Below are 21,749 nucleotides of genomic sequence, written 5' to 3' on the forward strand. Positions count from 1 at the left end.
GAGGATGATCAAGAAAAATAAAGAACACATCTATAAATAACATTACCTATTCTTGAAACCCTTTTCACACTACAGTTCTACAATAGTATGATCCACTAGTACCATACTCCTGGTAATGCACTGGTCATTTGCATGACGCACCTCTTGACCCCCGGGAATGGTGGTCAAGGTTGCGTCATGTTTCCCAGAATCGTGACTCACAGTTCCGTCGTGGACGCAAAATGTCTCTCACAAGACTGACCCATATGTGTATCATACGTCAATTTACACCGTTGCATCATTTGATGTGTCAATGGACCATCACTCTTCTCCAAGCTCGTCTTGAATTGTGTCATAGGCTATAGGATCGTCATGTTTTTTATATTTCCAACGAGGGATTGGGTCATTGGGATGAAGAAAATGATGGCACAGCAGCGGATTATTCGCGATGAGCTGCCGATTTTGATTTGAAGCTTGACAGCTCGGTCGCACAACATCAAGTGTTGTGTTGTGTTTGTGATGAGGGAGGGTGCAAACACGCATTGCTCCTTGCAAGTGAAACACTATTCTCAATTCTATTTTATTCAATTTCATGTTAGGCCTAAATAAGTAGTGCCAGTTTAGCTCTCGAATGCCATATCCACGGGGGACCAGCCAAAACTGCCGTTATGCCCACTGAGGTCACAACATCTCATGCATATGCACGTCGGTGTACGTCGATGTCATGTAATGGTGTGTCACTTTCTGTGATGGAGGGTGCGTCATGGTATCAAAATGTAAGACTCACATTGCAAGGCTTGACATTAGCAGCAGTGGCCTGGGGCCACCAGAAATTCACCCCGGGCAACCATTATTGAAAAGTGCTAAGTTTTGGAGGCCCAAATCGGGCAACCAATAATTTTCTAAGTAGCGCAATTTTTCTCCCGATTTTGCACGCATTTATCAATTTCTACAGTTCAAAGTGCGAGCCAGTTCGTCATGCGACTTTTCCTTTGATCTACACACAAATACAATCATAAATTTTGCATAGTCATTACAGTACGTACCGCTATAGCATACAGTAGCTATATCCAGCTGCCTGCCTGGCCGTTGCAGCTATGCGCTAGCAGCCTATACAGACTCAGAGCTGCACTATGAAATGTTGCGGCTAAGAAATCTTCCACAGAACTAAGTCAATTCACAAAGTATTTTTTTTTTTAATTGAAAAATTGCCAACCCTGCAAACAATTACTGCTAGTGAAATTTGACCAAAGCCTACTGGTGCAAAACTGCATTAGTGCCCTAGTAGCATGGTACTTGTGGATCGCATTAGCACATTATCAAACACTTTTCATAAATTCAATCATATCAAACACAATATTTTCCTAGTATAATTCATTAAACTTCCACCATTAATACGTATAAAAACTAAAGATGTAAAAGTTTTGCCAAGATAAATCATAAAGTCTTTTTGATTTGATTGATTTGATTTTTATTCATATCATTGTCAACATTACAATCATTTGTTGTTAGTATAATCACAATGATAATATACGTACATGAAAGGATCATCATAAGCTCTAAGAGCTTGAGAGCGATGTCCAAAATATATACAAAAATTATACAATAGCTAAAAGAATACTATCAATGATGGAAGTATCAAATTAGATTTTAGAATTGAATTTTTAATTAAGTTTTCGTTTTTTAACGATATATTAAAGCTTCTGATCACACCCATCCTCGCATGTGAAATATTTGGGTCACTTGAAAATGGCTATCTTACCTACCTATGGATGTTTCTGAATGCAGACTTAAGCCTCTCTATTCAGCTCCAAATTCTTTCTCCTCTTTTTGCTGGATCATATCCTGGTGGGTCAGCGTCAAACTTGAATTTCACTGGTTCACATATACTTATCCAGTCCATTCTCGAAGCTGTGGACACTGGGTGCATAAACTAATGAATTACTTAGACTATTCCAAGGTTTCCTCATTCTTATGTAAAACAATTTCTTATCTTATCACCAAACGTGTGTTTTTTTAAACTATGGGAAAGTGGGAAAAATTACAAAAATCTCTAATCAGCTGTTTTGTAGGCACTCCCGCAAAAAAATAAACATAATTTTCTACTAAAAAACCCTTAAAGTATACATCCAAAGAATCAAAAGTATTTTATAATGACTTTATGTGGTCATCATTGTAAAGGGGAAGTATTACTAATCAGATATATAACTTCACTTTTCAAAATAGTGATCAGAGATTGCAGAAATCAGCTCTCAAAAATGATTTATTTTCATGCCATATTTCTGCCTTCCACCGGTCCTCTTGCGAGCTCCAGCTGAGTGACGTCACACAATGAGCAGTGAGCAGCTGAGCTGACAGCAGCCCATTGGAGACGATCTTTCCAATCAGCGTTTTTTGCTCTTAGAATTGTTTATTCCTCTTAAGATTGGTCTTGTTATATAGATAAAAGTTTGAATTTACTGAACAGTGAAAAAAAGTGCACATTTAACGTATTTTGGTGACCGATATTTAGCTTAGAATTTTTTTTTTTTTTTCAAGAAATATAGGTGAATAAACAAAGCATATTTTCACGTAGAAATCACACTTGCGTCACATTAATGTTATAGTCAATATAAAGCATAGACATTCTTCTTTATGACTGAACAAAAATTATGAAATTTCATTAAGTAGCAAAGTCAGGAATCACAAAAAAAACACGGCAATATCCATCGCGAAATGACTGAAATTGCAGTTGAATTGCCGAAGCATTATTAGGAAACAGCGGCGAGCGGACTTTCTTTCATATATCTTAAAAATGCTTTCCTGATAGGGCGATGGTCTGTGGCCAAATGCGTTGGCCATTGTTTTGTCATGTGCGAGGACCCTGGTTCGAGACTCGGATTTTTTTTTTCTGGGTATTTTTTTTTAATTCCTTCCCCGTCCCTACCCATCTTTTTTTTCTCTTTTTATTTTCTTGTGAAATTCTATTCAGACCTGTATTTATCAAATCTTGCTTCTTAATTGCTGCTTTTGATTTTCAAGTTCTTGATTAGATTATTTCTACTCTTATTTGGGATGGGAGGGGTAGAGTTAAAAGTCAAGTCCACATCAACTAAAAATTATTTGAATAGAGTAATTTCCCTTGTTGTTTTTACTCAAAACAGTCATATACACAAAACAATGATATGCAAATTAGAGTTGTCACTCACATCACATTCGTTTCTATTTTTTGTGGCATTTTGTTTTTTATTCTTTGCAGATTTGACGATAGGAAACTCTTCATCTGATCACAATAGGTTATATTTACGGAACTGTTAAAATAGTAATTATATAAATTTGAATCAAAGTTTTTATGAAATTTCCTGCAATATCTTGTTATTTTTCTTTAAATTCAAATGAATTTTTGATTGCGTGGACTTCTCCTTTACTCTTAATGTAGGGAATGCATAGCAAAATTTATCCAGAAACAAAATTGTCTTAGAATATGCAAATCAGTAATTGGACACATGTTCACTTTTCTTTCATCCAGGCCACTTCCTCACATCCACCAGGCTTTCAGTCTTATAACAAAAATGATGAACCATCACACAACATTCACAGTGCTTCACAATAAATATTTCACTTCTGTTCATACATGCAATAAATATTGTGGAAAACAAATAAAAGGCGTACCCATATTCAAATACCGTTTAAAAGGACAAATATATTATACCTTTCGAGAAAAATCAGCACGTTAAATATCTGATAACAAAACATAATTATGGGGCACTGCAAGAAACTTATGTTCAATTGCAAATCAAGCGTAAGTCTTAAATTCAAATTCAAGCGTAATAAGGTCGAGTTGCAATCGCAATTCAACTACATGTTTAATCAAAGGACTTTCCCTTGATTTGGGACGTGTGATTGAGTATAACATTTCTCGCAAAATGCCCTAGTAACATTAAAATTGTTCTTTCGTTTTAAATTGTGTGTTATTATTTTTGACAAGCTGTATTCCTGTCCGAGTAAAATTTCTTAGTTCTCTCCAAAACTGTGCTCAAAATTGTTTCCAAGATTGATAAAGAAATTTTTTCTTTTGTATCATTATCATTCCACAACTTGCAAACCGTAGGTCCTGGAAAGAGTGAAGAAAAAAATGGCTATATCCAAATCATAGTAAAAGGACATGATGGAATCTCCCAGATTGAGGTAGCAAGCAGAGACCAGAAGTCACCAGAGTTAGCAATTGTGCAGATCTGTGTGTAGAAGAGAGAAAAAAAGAAATAGTTTAAATAATCAAATCAAAGTATGAATTTAATTATCGTGATGATTGATGACGTGCGGTGGCATGTAATTCCCGGTCAACAACAAATGATAGTAGGTTTAGACACCTGAAAAGTTCCACTCAGAACACTGGTGCTCTACCTCAAGTGATGTTTGTGTAGGCCCCACTCCACTTCACTACCGCTACACTACCGTACATGTACGCCACACCTACCCGGGTAAGTGTGTAGCGTAGTGTAGGCTGTAGCAGTACTCCAGTAGTGAAGTGGAGACTACACGAACATCACTTGAGGTACGGTGCTCTCTGAGTCTCTGTGTCATTACAAAGATTGCATTTATCTTCATTGTTGAAGGCATTACGCATACATATATGCAGCAACACTCTAATCAGAAAGAAACACCAGACTCTAATTTTGGCCCACCCAAGGGTTCATTACATGCCGCCGCGCACAGAAAATTCAAGCAATAGAAGTCGTGGACCCAAGAAGTGAGATCCCAGCACGCGCGACCCACTAGTTAGAAATCCACTGCCAAACGCGGTTCGTGGTTAGTATACTAATACTAACCTCGCAATACGTACTAGTAGTATACTAATACTAACCTCGCAATACGTGTGAGTGATTTTGGCCAGGAATCAGGGTAATCACTGCTGAAAATTTGTCTGGCTTCATGACATCGGCATCATGGTGATATAATTCTGTGTATAATAAAAACTTAAACATTCCTCTGAAACAGCAGATTTTCAGCCATGGTCCATACCACTCAGTGCTCCTAAATAATTTAATTGCCTGCCTGAGTCCTGACCAGTTTTAGAAATCTGAAGAAAAAATCTGCTGGAATTGTGCCACTCACACGTATTAAGTATACTAACCCCGCACCACGAACCGCGTTTGGCAGTGGATTTCTAACTAGTGGGTCGCGCGTGCTTAGCCTGGAGGCGTCTGGGATCTCACTTCTTGGGTCCACAACACACGACTTCTATGGCTTGATTTTTCTGTGCGTGGCGGCATGTAATGAACCCTTGCCTTGGGTGGAATTGTACAAAAACATTATTTCTAAAATAAAAACTTTTTAATTTTAATAGTAGTTATGCCAAAATGCATGATTCTAAACTTATATCAGATCTGTATCTGTCATCTGACCTGAATGCATCGTCAGAACAAGTACAGTTTCCAAACATGCTTACCTTGACTTTTGACTGGATCAAACAGCGTAGCCTGCAACATGCATCGGGAGCAAGTGAATGGGACCGTGCAGCTTGGAGTTTTTCAATAGTTAGTAGAGCAACACAACGAAGACTGTCGAGTGGACAAAATCGATCTTTCCAGTTCACAATTCAATAAAAAACGGGCAAAATAACACAGTTCTGGTTCCCTTATAGTCTGAAGTTGTCGAAAACAGAATTCGGATGTCACATTACATGAAGAAAATGGTAAATTCGGAAGATATTGAAGAGGTCAGTAAGGTGATTCAGTGTATTATGCACAGAGGGATGATGAGCTCGATTATTGTGTGACGTCATTATTCTCGACTGTTTTCACTGCGTGAACTGTCGGTCTGGGGGGCGGCTGGGGGGCTTAGAATGGTCTCTAATAATTTCATTTCTTGCATTTCCACGACATCGATAAGACTTTTTAGTGACATATTTGTGTATAAAAAGACAAGACCTTTCCATTCATATATAATTTGTCTATAATCATCACTTTCGTGAATTTTCTTTGTGTGTATACTTTAACTTAAAATATTTGTTACTAGCATTATTATCTACTTTGCTCAAAACTCACCTGGAATGGAAATGTCCTAAAAAGTGAAAAATAAGGCTTAAATTCTCCATAAAATGTGCATGAAATGCATGTACTGTACATGCACTGTAGACTCATAACTAAAAATAGGCACTGCCAATAGCAAGCCTATGAAAGTATGTTTATGCTGTCCTGGGACTGTGTTCTAATCCCGGATGAGCCATGGAAACATATCACATTGATAGACAATCAACTCGGCTACCAGAAAATGTGTAGATGCCGGACGTTTTATCCAATATCTCATGTTTTAATTTGAACGTTACCATGGTAACAGTGCTTGTCAGCTGATCAAAATCAAGAAAAGTTGTCAGATCTGACTATTGTCAGATCACATATGTTAATAAAATGTTCCCAAGATTTTATGGTGAATTTTTATACCCCTATATAGAGTTTGACTAATGACCACTCTGTATTTTCCTTTGAACAGTCTTTGGACGAGCCATTCATTGTCTTTCCAAAGTTGGGGAAGATCTGTATATGGAACCATTGGAGACAGGTGTAAGTATATACTATCTGGTATTCACAGCTAAGAATAATTAAAGATTCTCCAAATAGCTATATGTAAGCTGATATTCTTGCCGTGTTGTTATTTTTGCTTATTTTAGGAGTCCAATATCACTTAACCCTAATACTACCGTGGGAGGGGGGGGGCCAGTATGACCCCACCCCCCTGTCAAATTTTTGTCGGTACTTCCTAACGCCTAAATATTTCAAAACAAAATTTCATGACTTTTTTCTCTGATCCTTCCCGCACCTTTCGATACCAAATTTATGGCGATCGAATCTACCGTGCAGGTGTCAGATTACGTTTACCGAACACATGTCACTGAAAATTTACTATTTCTCCATATGACTGTATAAAACCCTATGGACAAAATCAGGAGCTTTTCCAATTTATGTATACTATTCTAGTAAGTATCATCATTGTTTAAAATAGTGTAAATAATTACCACACACACACACACTCTCATGCACCCCCTCATAATAGTGGCATACGCAGGGGGTGGTTACAGGTGTTCATCCCCCTCCTTAAATGTTTTTAATACCCAAAACCTCCCCCCCCCCCTGAAAAATTGTTGAAGACTTATTTTGTTTTTTGCATGTCAATTTTTTTGAGGTACAAAACGACCTAAAATTTGTGGTGAAGACCTTTATTTTAATTTTTTGGGGGTTGTCAACACTTCTTTCAGTTTGAAAACCCCCTTCTTAAAAAATCCTGCATACGCCTCAGTTCACACACAAACGCATCTGAAAAAACGCTTAACGGAAAACAAAGAAATACATAAGAGAATTGAAAAACAAGAAAATACATTAATAATTACCACAAGCTATCTTTTTCTTTCAGGAATTAATGAGGGAGTTATGAAAGACATTTGTACTAAACATTGCTATCCCTGAGGCTTTATTTAGTGAGAAATACCAAAATCTATGATTTCTCGCATAAATCAATTAATAAAAAATGAATAAAAGGACTTTCGTATATTTAGCTATATAACTTTGTAGATTACAGAATTCTTGACCCTTGTGCAAAATTTTGAGGCAACCGGGCAACCCATGGCTGAGATCTGGGGGGGGGGGGGACCATAATGGCCCCTCCCTGGTAATAACAAGCTTTGAAATACCCCGGGAGTATTAGGGTTAAAAACTTTCTGCAAGTAGCTATTGCTGCAGATGAAAACAAACTAGATTAGAAAAATGTTTAAAAGTCATAAAACTTTATTCTACTTGCTTTACTGAAGAACAACTGAAAAAATTGTCAAATTTCCCATGAGAGCTGACACAGCCTTTACCTCAAGTACAATCTATGATATGAAATTTGTTTTCTTTATCTCTCTTGTTTCAGTTGGCATTACGAGCAGTTAACTCTTCTCGGTCAGCTTATTCCTGCTTCTTGTTCAGTCCAAGTTTCTTTCTTCGCTATGACGATAGGATAGATACCCCATCTCAAGCCTCCCAGGATGCTGAAGAGACTACCAGATGGAGAGTCACAATGAAGGTAAAAATAGTTTTTCAAAATGGGAACTACCGGTAAGAATTTATAATGCTTTCCCTATCCAAAAGTGTCTTCAACACTCTTGAGAGTTGATACATGCACTTATGAACGTTGTGATTATTTCTATTGTTATTATGTTGTTTTCAATATCGTTTACATCCATTGATGAAATTACCTCTATTTTTTGTTTAATTTTAATATAAAAAGGTAATCACCTAATTTTCAGGGATATCTTCTCATTGAAACTTCTTTTCAGTCTGTTGATGGATTGTACAAATTTGCATCTAACTTCAAATATTTCTTCTTTGTCAGTCCTGTTTAGCAGTCTTCAAATCATTGTCTAATCTAGAGAAGAATGTAGACAGATGTAACATTAATCTTGATGCCGAGGATTGCCGACTTGTCTTTCAGCTTCACTGCAGACATGGTAAGAACAATCTCTTATATCTTTCAAAGATGATTTCATAGACCCTGTAACCTATTCTCAGCTTATGATTAGATGGAACTTACCAAGGTGCTGTAAAAATTGTTCTTGACAGGTATTGTGAAGACCTACAACTTAGTCTACCAAGAAACAGAGACCCTTCAAGCAGTCTTCTCCAAAGACCTCTGTCCAAACAGGATTACTGCTCCAGCAAAGTTAGTATTTTACAACTAGGAATTTGGATCTGTCAAAACACTTTTAATATGAGGTCTTGATCGGTGATAAAAGGGCTATTACTCTACCATTTTCTTCATCATTATCATCATCATCATCACCCTCCTCCTCCTCCTTTTCCCCTCCTCCTCACCCTCTTCCCCTCCTCTTAATTATGACTTTAAAATGCGGTATATCAGAATGTATTGTTGTGGTGTGATTACTGTTTATGTAAGCTCTATTAAATGCAAGGATTTCGATATTCAGGATCATCTAAGTGATTGCTGTGGCTGTATTTAAAGTGATTGTCTTCCTCATGTTGTATTTCCCATTTACAACATGTTTAATGTATTATCTTTAGATTACTAGCAGAGGCAGTAGGAAGCTTCCAGTCATCTCAAGAAGAAGTCACTATGTTTGTCACCCCTACACAGCTTGGTTACAAGAACTATGTTGATGATGAACCAGGTAATTATATTTAAGCTAATGTTGAGTAGTTGCAGAGAATCAAGATTAAATTGTTACCATGTCGTTATAGATCTACATTAAAAGGGTACTCGAGTCCGAAAATAATATGATTTAAACCGATAAATAAATTCACACAGACAATTCCATTAAAATTTCATCAAAAATCGGACATGTAATAAAGTCATTGCATACTAGCTTTGTATTATTTATTTCGGTAAAACAGTTCTATGATTGACCTCGTGAATTGCCAATGGGCAAGCTGATGATGTATTTTATCATAGGAAATTACATTTATTCAATTTTTGTCTGGACACCAAGAATGAAAAAAAATTGGATTGGCAACTGATTTAATGCATAAGATATTCATTGTTGCAACTTATTTAGTTACAAGGGAGATGTATCATACGCACCTGTACAGTGTCTTAGCTAGACCCATTTTAGTGGTGGTTGCTATTTCATAGCTTTACAAAGTTTCTTTCAGGCTGAGTTAGTGGTCTTAAGCCAAAAGTGAAGGAACATTAATGTAATAGCAATCTGACATTAGCAAATCTTTGAAAATAAATTAATATTTATCAAATATAAGAATGTTTAGTGTAAATAAAACAAGATTGAGGATGGAAATGAACACAAGTGCAATTCCTCTCTGCAAGGAATTAGTTTCGAATGATTTCATTTGAAATTAGTGGTGGACGGAAGCAATGCTTTTCATGATGAGTGGTGGTCAGAAATCTTCTGTGCTGGTTGGGCCCGACCACTGCCATCCACTGTAGCTATAAAGACAGCACCTGTATAATATCAAATAATTATGATTTCATATAATAACATAGAAAAAAAGGAAAATGAGAACCTTTCATCATCAGCCACCTAATGTATATTCATGAAGGCTTGCATATAGCTGTTTCCTCAAATTTTATAAATTTGTTATTTGTTATCATATTTTGATGAAATTTTCAGCATTTTGTTTGGTGAATTTTACTCTTTTTATTTAGATATAATTATTTTCAGCCTGGAGTACCCCTCTAAGTAAGTTTACCAACTTTACCTTAAGCTATGTAAATTCATTAAATCTACTTAGATAAATAAAATATGAGCACCCTAAATATTGCCATCACAGATAAGCATGTGGAGCAACATGTATTATTATTGATTTAGGCCTGTCACCTGGCAAATTTGATATTTATTTTCTTCTTTTGTGCAGAAATAGGAATTTGAGATAGATTGCAATTTAAGTTGGATTTGAATTTCTTGCAACTCTTTGTAAAACCTTGCCCAGTTGTTAATCATTGCATAAAAGTCACCACTGTTAATTCACTGTATTAACACAAATAAGCTTCTTACTGGACAATTAAGTGCAGTAATTTCTCCTGTTTCGTCTGTATCTTCACAGATCCAACCAAAGTGGTACATTCTGAACTGCGTCTTGTACCTGAGGAGTTTACAGAGTATCTCATTGGAGTAGATACAGAAGTCACATTCTCTCTCAAAGACCTCAGGGTGAGTGAATAATTTTCTTGAATCAGCACTCATTTGATGTCATCATACCTTCACTTCAGCTCACCTGCTGGAAGTACATCTCTTCATTATCTTTCCAGAGGACTACTTTATTTCAGTAAAATCCTTAAATTTGAAGCACTTTACTGTTACTTTGTCATACTATGGACTCACAACTATCTGAGATTAATAACTTGTTAGTACTGAAAGCTTCTGAAAACTATTTTCATGTCTTGTAGTCCTGTTGCTGTCTAGTCATAATGCATGTTAGCATGTTGTGTATCCAGGGCCAAATAATGAAAAATATAAAAGCAGAGCCAATGATCACACCGAATGCGGGTACCCAGATAGTGAACCAAGCGGAAGGTTAATTATTTTGGCCCTTAGAAGCACAAGCAAAGATACATAGTTTGTTTTCTACAACAGATGGATGTTTCCCAATACACTTACATGTACTAATGAGCTACTCTAAAATCGAAGTACTTGTTGAATTGTTTCGGAACCAAATCAATCAGATCACATACCATTCTTGGAAGCTGTACAATATTGTGTTGCCATGGATGTTTTTGCTTTCTTCCAGAAATGTCCTACCTCCTTTGATGTTATATTCTGATGTCATAGCCTATTTTGTTATTATCAGTGAGGTAATAACCTGTTTTGTAACCTAGGTACAGATCCTATAATATTCGTTTTGAATATGATATGTGTAATAAATTATTTTTCCTCATACCTTCAGGCAATCCTGTCATTCTCTGATGCTGCTGGCCTTCCACTGTCTGTTCACTTTGAAACACCAGGAAAGTAAGTTAAAGTATCATTTTCTTTTCTGGAAAATGCTCTTCCTGGTTAAGTTTTGGTCTACTTTGCCTACTTATCAATAAATCATTGAGTTTCATGAACTTGAGATAGCCTTTATCTCCAAACATTTTGTGTAGTGTGATTTAGGCTTGAGTTTCTCTTAAGCATTTGAAATTGTTAATTTAACCATTGCGAACAGCTTGTTTTGAACAATTTAGATGAAACTTTGAAACAAGCCCAGCCTGGTAAGGGTTAATAACTAAATTAAAAAAAATCTATATGATATCAATCAGGTAGGACTATGGAAATAAGATTACCAAGCAAGATTTCTAATTTCAAAAAAAATTATTGGCTTGTAAATGTTACAATCCCATTGCGTGGGTGTGCCATTTTGTTGGTCTATTTGCGACTCGTATCATGTTATCATTTACTTCCTTAAACAAGTTTTAGTGGAAACAAGTTTAACGTGTAGTGGGAAAGCTTGAAGCGGTCTTGGAAGTGATTTCAACCAGTTTGGAAATCCACCTTGCAATGCAGTATTCAAGACCGCTTTGCCTTGTTAAACTGGTTAAAACGAAGGAAAGAAACACCCAGGCCCCGTCTTACAAAGAATTATGATTGATCCGATCAATCGTAACTCTATGGAAATCCATCAGTGTCATAAATTTTTCTAAGAAAAATTTGCACAATGTCCTTTGTATGCAAAGAGAAGTGCAGTGAATTTTGAAGAAAATGGTGAATGCATGAATACACATCATAGCAAGAAAATATTTTGAACAAACATGCATAATAGATGTTGACGTTGCTGGCCGTCCATAGTTGCGATTGATCGGATCAATCGTAACTCTTTGTAAGACGGGGCCCAGGTCTTCCCTTAGCGATCTTCATACAGAAGTACAATAGGGTGTGCATGTTTGTCATGCTACTCAGTAAAGACGCTGTGTAGAATACTGATGATTGAGCCTGTGCTGCAATTTAAATATTTGCTTGAAACATGTAACCTCATAGCAACAATACAACTTTACATGAAGTAGACCTGGAAACCAGTTCAAGAGATAGTGATGAAAATGCTAGCCAAGCAATCTTTTAAACTGGTTTCCTAAATTGGTTTAAAAGAAACCAGATCAAGACAGAAGATGGGAATGGGTTCTTCATTACCCAGCTGTAGTTCTAAGACAGAGAGTCGCAAACAGACAGAACAAAATGGTTACCCCCCCCCCCCATACAACAGGATGATAAAGTTATGAGCGAGAGCTATGGTCTGGTAAATTTAAACAAGAAAGTTGAGAAATCCTCTTTATTTCCATAATTCTACTCCATTGAGTAAAGGTTTTGAATATGTGTATGTATCATGTAAAAATAATGATATATTGATCTGGATAAGAAAATAAGTCCTAAATTGGGTGGTATATATATACACAGTCTTTGGTGACACTTAATTTGTTATGCATTTTTTCCTATTTCACCTGTCAGTGGTCTAAAAAAGTTCTATAACTTGGCCCTATGAACTAGCAAACATCCAGTTCTAAGAGTTATTTCTTTCTACTTTCCTCTCTCTATACTTGTCATGACCAGACCCATTGTATTCAGTGTAGAGTCTGAGCAGACATTAGAGGCTACATTTGTTCTGGCTACCTTGACTGAAGTGTCCAGTAGTCAAGTGACCGGTGCCTCCCAGCAGGCCAGAGCAAGTCAAGCTGCTCCAGTCAATCCTCAGCAGAGACACAAAAAGAAGAATAATCCTAGGAAAAGGTATGTCATTTTAAAAAAATGTATACCACAGGTGCATTTAATGAGTATAGAGCATATAACTATGACTGGTTAAAAAGTATCACAAATTTTAGTTTTACTGGATGGTATAATAAACTGAGCAATGGTAGACTTTATGAAATTATTGCAAAATGAATATACTTGATACATGTGTGAGTGGTAGAAGTCATTAGAATTCTCGCTACCCCAAATAGCGATTTCGCCGAGATCCGGGAAAATCCCTGTAACGCGCATTGCATTATGGGATAGCTTTTCGGTATTACAACTTCCTGTTCGGAAGTCCAATGCACTGTTTTGCCATTCAGATCAACACTGCCGTCATGCACAACAACACAACGTCGCTTTCGCTCGGAAAGTTCGTGATCACAACCCTCTCTTTCACGATACAGTTTAACGGCCTTTTCTGCTAAAGTCACTTATTCTGCCCGACGCTTTCCATTGCACGGTATTTCTCTGTCAGTTAAGATTTTTTAAGTTCCGAAACTGATTTTTTTATCCATTTTGTGGTCGACGAAAAATTGAACGGAATGAATGCTGTATATATTTAGCGTCTTGTCGAATACGATCGTGATGTCAGGCCGGTCGCTAAATGCAAAATTTTAAGATATTCATTTTTTGTTTACTTTTTTATAACCAAATAAAAACATGAATAAAAATTATTTTCACGTGAAATATATTTTTTATTTTTATTTATAATTCAAATGGAATCAAAACTGACCAAATGAAATAAAAAGTATTATAATCAGTACATATTACGCTGATTGGCATCGATTTCAGCGTGGTGGAAAACTCAGTATCGCGGACCTCGCGCGAACATGACTCTGAACCGGAAGTGGTGATGACGACCCAACGGAGTGAAAATTATCTTGTCTCGCGCATTATGAGATTTTTGTTCCTATTTGGGGTAGCGAGAATTGAATACACATAGGTGATGAGTGATTAGTTTTCAAAGGGTGGGATTGGATTCAATAAAAAAATAACTTCAATTCAATTCATTTGTCATATGTCAATTTGCATGGACATGCAGAGGAACAACAGCCCTTTGGACTTAAAGGATGTAGCTTGCATATACAAATGTTGTCTAGAATTTCACCTTTTGCTTGAAAAGTCTTCTGCATTTTTTTAAATGTTTGTTTGAGTCTTGCAAATGACCATTATAGATTACATGTCTGTCAGATATTGTTATTCTTGGCAAGTTTTTTTTTTCTTATGGTGTCCGTATTTTATTTTAGTTCTACTGCTGGCCCAGGTTCTAGGAAGAATCAATCAAACAATAATGGAGACGATAGGAGAATGCCTAATGGGCACACAACAAGGTGAGATAAGTGCATCAGCGTCCTCTTGTATAATATGGTGGAAGCTTTTTAAGAGTTATATCCTATTGCTGTAACTTTCAGACATCAATTTAAAGTTCAATCTATTTTCTACAGTTTAAAAAAAAAAAAAAATATGATTGAAAGTGGTATGAAAAAGCAACAACCAACAGGAATACAACATACACATTATAGTTGTGGGAATAAGTGCCAAAGAGAACAATGGAACAGGAAAATTTGGTTTTAACTTCTAAATGATAATAATAATGGATGTGGGTGATGATGATTGCCATGATGATGATGATGGTGATGGTGATGATGGTGATGGTGATGGTGATGATGATGGTGATGGTGATGATGATGATGGTGATGGTGATGATGGTGGTGGTGGTGATGGTGATGATGATGATGATGATGATGATGATGATGATGATGATGATGGTGTAGTAAAAAGTAGAGTTGATGATTACTAACAGTAGCCAATCTTAGAATTCTGTTATAGGAAGTTAAACCTAGTTCACTGATCACTGTCTTTTTTTTTTTGTAAAAGAGATGAATATGAAGACGACTTTCCTGATGATCTAATGGCTGACTTATTAAATAGGAATGAAAGGACAGTCAACCAAACAAATGAAAATGGTTGGTATATAGTTTTTCCTCTTTCATACAAACGTTCCGTGTTAAAGGCTGTGTGTCATTTGTGAAATATGTAGACATGGCTACATGTTAATGATGTTGTATAAGCTGCTACAGAAATCCCCCACCAGTATAGCATAGCCAAAAAAGTCCAGCCTGATTAGGGTTAGAAATTAATTTTTCATATTTCATACATGTATAATGAAATAAATTGTGAATGTTTGACCTCAGTGGCTCTCTCATTTACATAAGTTCTATGATGTGCATAAAATGTTCAAGAAAAACCTTTAAAATGCCATATCTTTATTATTTCATATCCAATTTGTAAATTAAAGTGTTGCCATTATTCTTGATTCATTTTCTCTTTTTTATTTGAATCAACTGGTCCCTTGCATGGACTTGGCCCTTATATATTTATGTTACAGGTCCTAGACGTGGCAATAAATAATTATTTAATTTTCATGATATGATATGTTTATTTCATCAACATGGGTGAGACTGTTCTCAAAACCATAACAAACACCGTGAAATCAACCGATATGTAGATTTAGATAGACATATTTTAAGATTATTAACCTGCATACTGTATGATATTTGCTTATTAATCTGCCAGCAATATTTGGCAAAAGTGGTTATCAAGAGGAATTCAAGCATGAATTGAATGGAAACACATATTCTTATGTTAAACCATCCATTTGTTTATACAGTTGCTACAGGGCCTCCTGTTTCATCCAGGCTAGACCCTACCCCATCCACTTCCAAGGACAATGACGACACAGCTTTCACATCCAGCCCTGTCATCCCCTTTGACTCCGCCCTTAGTCACAGGTTTCAGAAGACGGTCAACGATCAGAGTCACCATGATGACCGTCTCCATCCACCAGAGTCAGCGGAGGAGGAGGGGCATAAAAGTCCTAACAGGACCTTACTGGCTAACTTCATGGATGATGACAGCAGGGAAAGTTTAGGTGATGGTGGTGGACCTTCACTCATCAGAGATGAGGGAGGAGGAGGGGATAGAAATAGTGATGTAGACCTTGATGATGATGACGATGATGAATTCAACTTCATCCCGGCCACTCCTCCAAGCAAAAAAGTGAGTTTGTACAGTATTATGCTCCCTGATTTGATACTTGATTAGAAAATATCTTGCAGCTTTTTAACTCTTTGTGTGCTGGGCCATGAACCCCTCTGTGCTGAATTATTTTCAGGGAGGGAAACAATGGATTGTTTGTTTGAGCATGTAATGCGAAGTTTGCGTGGCACCAAGTATGCATTGGTGCAAAGTTCGCGTGGAAAGGGTTAAACAAATCTATACTGGATCTATATAGAGCAGTGGAAGCCCAGCTCTTAGATTGTAATGCTCATGTGCAATTTGGGGATCAAATAGAAGATTGGATTAGTCTGTATTGAATGTAGTAATAAAAATGTTGGAATAGTTTTCATAATTTCTGGTAAAGTTCATTTTCAGTGTATTTCTCGCCAGGTTTCTTCTATGACCTTTTCCTACAGCATCCCTACTGTATATTGCTACTCAGTCTATACAAATCCATTACTTTTAGAATTAACCCTTTGAAATGTTGGTTTGGGAGTTGAAGCTCTATGTAAAACAGAATTATCTAAGCAAGAATGATGAATTTTTCTAATCCAAACTTTAAATATATTATAAACCATCAAACAAAGCCTTGTACTTACATACATTTTTTTTCTTCTTATGAAAACTCATGGGTGAGAAGAAATATTATTGCAGAAAAGAACCTAAGTTGATCATTCCGTTCACATGATGTGGAAACAGACTGTTCAATGTGGTTTGCTTTATTCTTTGTTTTGCTTTACAGTTTAAATCTATGTTCTTTGGTGCGTCACAGTCCCAGCAATCACAGAGCAGTACCCAGAGGAGTAGACCCCCTCCATCTCAGCCCCATCAGGGAGGGGCTGTAACAGTACTGGCAGAGGATAGTGATGAAGACTGATATGAGCTACATATTCTACTACATCCTAGAGAAGTGCCAGGCTTGTTATGCCCTCAGTGGGCTGTGACAGTGATTCAGATTCCTTAGTCTGCCCATCCTTGAGAGACATTAAGGATAGTTATTGATTGTCTGTGACAGTCATCAAAATGGGATATGATATTCATCTTCAAAATTCAAATCTTATGGGGCAGTGGATAGTGATAAAGGCTACTATAGGTTTTTATATTTCACCCCAGCGTAGATGAGAGATGTTCCATTCTTCTCACCCTAGATAGGAAATGGCTGGTGCACTATTGGTGGAAGGATATATTTTTATATTTCACTCCATCTCTAAGGGCAGTTTATTCCCATCTAAGAGAATGGTCTGGCATTACACGCTAGGTAACAGGCCTGTAATGTCATCGCCATCACTTAGCCAGGGAGGCCTGTTATAGATGCTAGCAAAGGATAAGGATAGTGGATGATAGTTCAAGCTCTGCTGTAAATCCTTGTACCATGTGTGTGCTCACATTCATGGGGAAATGCATTCCAAGGTATGGAAGAAAAGTGATAATGGCTTTATGAAGTACTAGAACATATTCTGTCAAATCAGATTCTTTATAGTCATTTTAGATTAAAACATGATCTTGAATTTCTGGTTGCAAACAAGCATTTGAATGTAAAGTTCATTATTTGTCAAAATTTGATTTTAGTTAGAAAAATTTACTCCTACTTATAAAAAAGAATCCAGGAAAATTGTGACGATCTAATCCAGCCAGTCTAATGTTCTAGTCTGATATAAAGTCATGCTTACCTTACAAACAACTTTATGCTGTAGGATATATCAACATATAATAACATAGTCTTACATTTTCACATAATATTGAAAAAATATTGAGTGTAATGCATTTCAGAAAGCAGAATTGCCTTGTGGTAACGGTTGGGTATTACAACTTTTAGAGACATACCTAGTATGCCATTCCTGCTGTGATAATCAAATGCAAACTTGAAATATCATGTACATGTAGCCCTCATTTAATTCACAGTTCTAAGAGAATGTAGCCATGAACTTTATTGAGGTCAGATAATAATGTTGTAGTAGCCGTGAATGTTCTACAAAAGTAAAGTTTATTATAGTTTAGACAAACAGATTTTATCATTCTATTATAATGATATTATGCGTTTATAGGGTCAAAGCCACTGAAGATGACCAATTCGACATTCAGAATTGTGAACAAATGAAGTTTTCTCAAAATCATTGTGACCCCAAAAGAATGAAAGGCCACACTTAGGACTGAGTCAAAACGTTTAGATGTTGTTTAAATGATCTTTAAAGCATGAACGTTTTCTAATTTTTACAACTGTTTGACTATGTTACATCCATGAAATGGCCATCTGTTTTCTATATTTTCTTGGAATTGTCTTGATTTAGTTGGAAAATATCAAGAACATGAAGAATGTTCACTTCTTTCTTGATTCTGAAAGATCAAACCTAAAAGGATTTGATTATGAATTGAGATTCTAGTCAATATCGAAAGCAATATCATTTTGTGAAAGATATGAGACTATCTAAGGGGGCTTTTGTGTCCGATTTTGGACCAGCTATGTGTATAAGCCCAAGTGAAGACATGTGGTAAATGAATCACGGAATGCTGATAATCTATGTATGTTTCATGTGAAATAATATATTGCTTATAAAGTTTCAAACATATACCGGTATGGCAAGGATAACATATATTACACATGTATATGGTTCAGAGTTATGATAAAATTAATAAATACATTATAGGCTGCATGGCTCATTATGATAAATATAAAGTTTCAAACAATATGGCAGGGATAAATATGGTAACCACATCATAAATGGCTGAAAGTTATGATAAACATGAGAATAAATTAAAGTCAAAGTACCTGATAACTGGTATGTGAGAGCTCTAAGTACTCGTATTTGCATTCAGCTTGCTATTTAAAGCATTTAGCTTTGAATGCAATGGGTTTTTGTCAGACAAAATGCCTGCTTTAAAGATTCTTGTTGAGAGACTCTTGGATCTTCAGTGTGGCAAAGAACTTGATCACGATCAACCCATGTTTTATCAGGTGAGGTCGGCGACATGAATGTATTTTCCTTCACTTTGCCACTTGCAGCATTCATGACAGTTATGTTTATCTCTTTGTCATCTGTTTCGATATCTTGACCGACATACCAGTCATCATACACTGTGGCAGCCCATTCCTCCGGATGAATACTTGGGTTGACCCTTCGGAGGTTTGTCAGTGGTAGGATTCTCATGTGGTTCAATTGTCATCGGCCTCTCTGACATTGGATGAGCCATCTTTTGTGGATTGTCAGATGTTCTGTGATGTCCATCCATATCACACATCGGCACTGCTGTGTCGGGAGCACAGAGTTTGGACAACAATCTTCACAATAGCAAGAGAGCTCATGAGTTAGGAACTTCTGGTCACGTACAACTGCATGCAGTTTTAATGTGCCTGCAGTTGACTTCACTGAAGACCATTTCTCTTGGATTTCTTCTTTGGTTAATGCAAATTCAACTCTGCTAAAAGAGCTGTATGTGATCTTACTCTCTTCCCATTCCTTCGAAGCCAGCCGTGTTGTATGACCACTGTCTCTCTTTTGACAGCTTCATCTGCAAGACTCTTTATTGTTCCTCCTCTGGGCAGATATCTTAGTAGATGCTACTTATTCAATGCCTTCAATTCATCAATGTTGTGTCAGGATTATGTTTACAACCGATCAAACTTATTTTTTTTTTGAAAATATTTGAATTCATTTGAATAAATCGTATGATTCCATCATATGACCTCTACTTATTCAGTCAAATCTGCCTTGTTGATTTCACAGTTAAGAGATAAATGAGATAAAGAGATAAATGTACAATTTTATTTATTTTTGACCTGCATGAAATGAAAGTCAAACGTGGTCTGGTTCATGGTTAGTTTTGTACTGCTGAAGTAACAAAGGACCATCATATTTAGAACCTATCCAAGCGACCTACTACATATGTTGAATTGATTTTAAGGGTTTAATAAAGAATTAAGTCTATTGATATTTTCTTAGAATTCTTCTGTCTTTAATACACCTTTGTACTGATAAGTTATTCTTGGTTAATCAAGCACTCTAGCCATCAAGGTAGCTTTTCTTGTACAAAAGTGAAAGATATCAAAACTTAAAAAGATTTTATTATACCAGTTTGCCATTGTTCAGCATTCACTTGCTTCTAAGGCCTTTGTCCTCCTAACTAGGCCACTTGGTTGTGATGCCACATCTCTGCTGAGTTATTGTGCCTCTATATAATTCAGTCAAATTTTTTTTTTATAATAGATTCCACTGTTACATGTCTATATTTCATGAATCTTCTTTTGATCTATTAGAAAGATTATTTATATATATTCACTTTACTGTTATCAAGTGTTTGATATTTTATGATGAAATGTGTGACATTGTGATGATTATTAAATCTCTTCTTTAAACCCATGATGAAATATTACTGATGGACTCTTTATATGACTTGGATATCACATATTTTTTCACACCACCATGCAAACCTTCAAACATCATATGACTTAGATTCGTGAGAAAACTTGAAAGTAAAATTCATTAAAAATATATATATATATTTAAATTCTGAATTGTGTGTGATCTTTCAAGTCTCACAATTTTCCTAATTTTATCAGAGATGAAGCTTGTTTGGAGTAATTCTACAATTGATGAAATAATCAGTTCTATTTTGTTTCCAGAACTTCTAAAAGATATGAATACATGAGTAGTCACATGTAAATAAAAATGATATAAAAGTATGAACATTCCCTTGTATGATGTCCCTGACCTTTAACACAGGGGAATTTGATGGAGCCTGACTATATCCAGTCTTTATTTTCCATATAATTCATAGTTGAATTGAGGGGGAAGTCCAGCCTGAAATCAAATTCATTTTAAATAAAAAAAAGAAACCATCAAAATAAAAGAGACATTTCAATGAAGGTTTGATGACAATTCATCAAAGAATTATAATAAAAGTTATGAATTCAAAAAGTTTTTTGTTACATCACATGTGAAAAGCTGTACCATAGGTCATATATTTCCCATATCTTATTTTCAATGGTTTGTGATGATGAAAATGTGTCTTACTGAATCACGTGAGATATAATGTTTCTGAGGATATAGGGAATGCACACTCGGGTATTAAAAATTATTTTCAATTTTCTGAAAATATTGTATTTAATGTAAATGTCATGTAGTATATACCATAATACATGGGGAGCTGCTAGCATGTGACATCCCAATATAAAAGTGAAAAATATAAACAATTTTATTATTTAACCAAGACCTTCATCAATATATTTCCCCCAGTTTGTAATCTTTTATAAAATCCAACTCAATATCAGGGTAAACTTGCACTCAGTGAGATTTCATGTCCCAGTTCAAATCATTGTAAATAGTTTTTTTCTTTTAAGTGGTATAAACAGATCTGCCACCACCCCCACCCCCTTCCTCCGTCTTATAAAGGAGTCCCAGCTATGAAAAGCCAACATCATCATCCTCTAGAATGCATCCATACCCTCTCAAACATGACCTATCAATCACATCCCTGTGTGGTTAGATGAGGAATATGCATAATTAAAAAGAGAAACACTCTTCAATCT

General features: G+C 36.0%; 1 protein-coding gene across 1 annotated transcript; it reads left to right on the forward strand.

The window, feature by feature from the left end:
* The first annotated feature begins 6,454 nt into the window (after window positions 1-6,454).
* On the forward strand, window positions 6,455-20,705 carry LOC129280586 (cell cycle checkpoint control protein RAD9A-like). The gene is made up of 12 exons (XM_064107838.1): window positions 6,455-6,521; window positions 7,867-8,019; window positions 8,329-8,443; window positions 8,556-8,655; window positions 9,015-9,121; window positions 10,509-10,615; window positions 11,349-11,413; window positions 12,986-13,162; window positions 14,413-14,496; window positions 15,044-15,132; window positions 15,837-16,225; window positions 16,968-20,705. The coding sequence occupies exons 1-12, from the start codon at window positions 6,501-6,503 to the stop codon at window positions 17,100-17,102; spliced, it is 1,542 nt and encodes a 513-aa protein (XP_063963908.1). The 5' UTR covers window positions 6,455-6,500; the 3' UTR covers window positions 17,103-20,705.
* Window positions 20,706-21,749: the final 1,044 nt, after the last annotated feature.

Source organism: Lytechinus pictus, chromosome 2 (assembly GCF_037042905.1).
Source record: "Lytechinus pictus isolate F3 Inbred chromosome 2, Lp3.0, whole genome shotgun sequence".
Lineage (NCBI taxonomy): Eukaryota > Metazoa > Echinodermata > Echinoidea > Temnopleuroida > Toxopneustidae > Lytechinus > Lytechinus pictus.

What these genes read in the sequence shown, in the direction of transcription:
- LOC129280586 (XM_064107838.1), top strand. Translation starts at nt 6,501, where the DNA reads ATGGAACCATTGGAGACAGGT. An exon ending in GATGGAGAGTCACAATGAAG is followed by an intron (nt 8,020 to 8,328) that starts GTAAAAATAGTT and finishes CTTCTTTGTCAG; the next exon opens with TCCTGTTTAGCAGTCTTCAA. An exon ending in AGGATTACTGCTCCAGCAAA is followed by an intron (nt 8,656 to 9,014) that starts GTTAGTATTTTA and finishes TATTATCTTTAG; the next exon opens with ATTACTAGCAGAGGCAGTAG.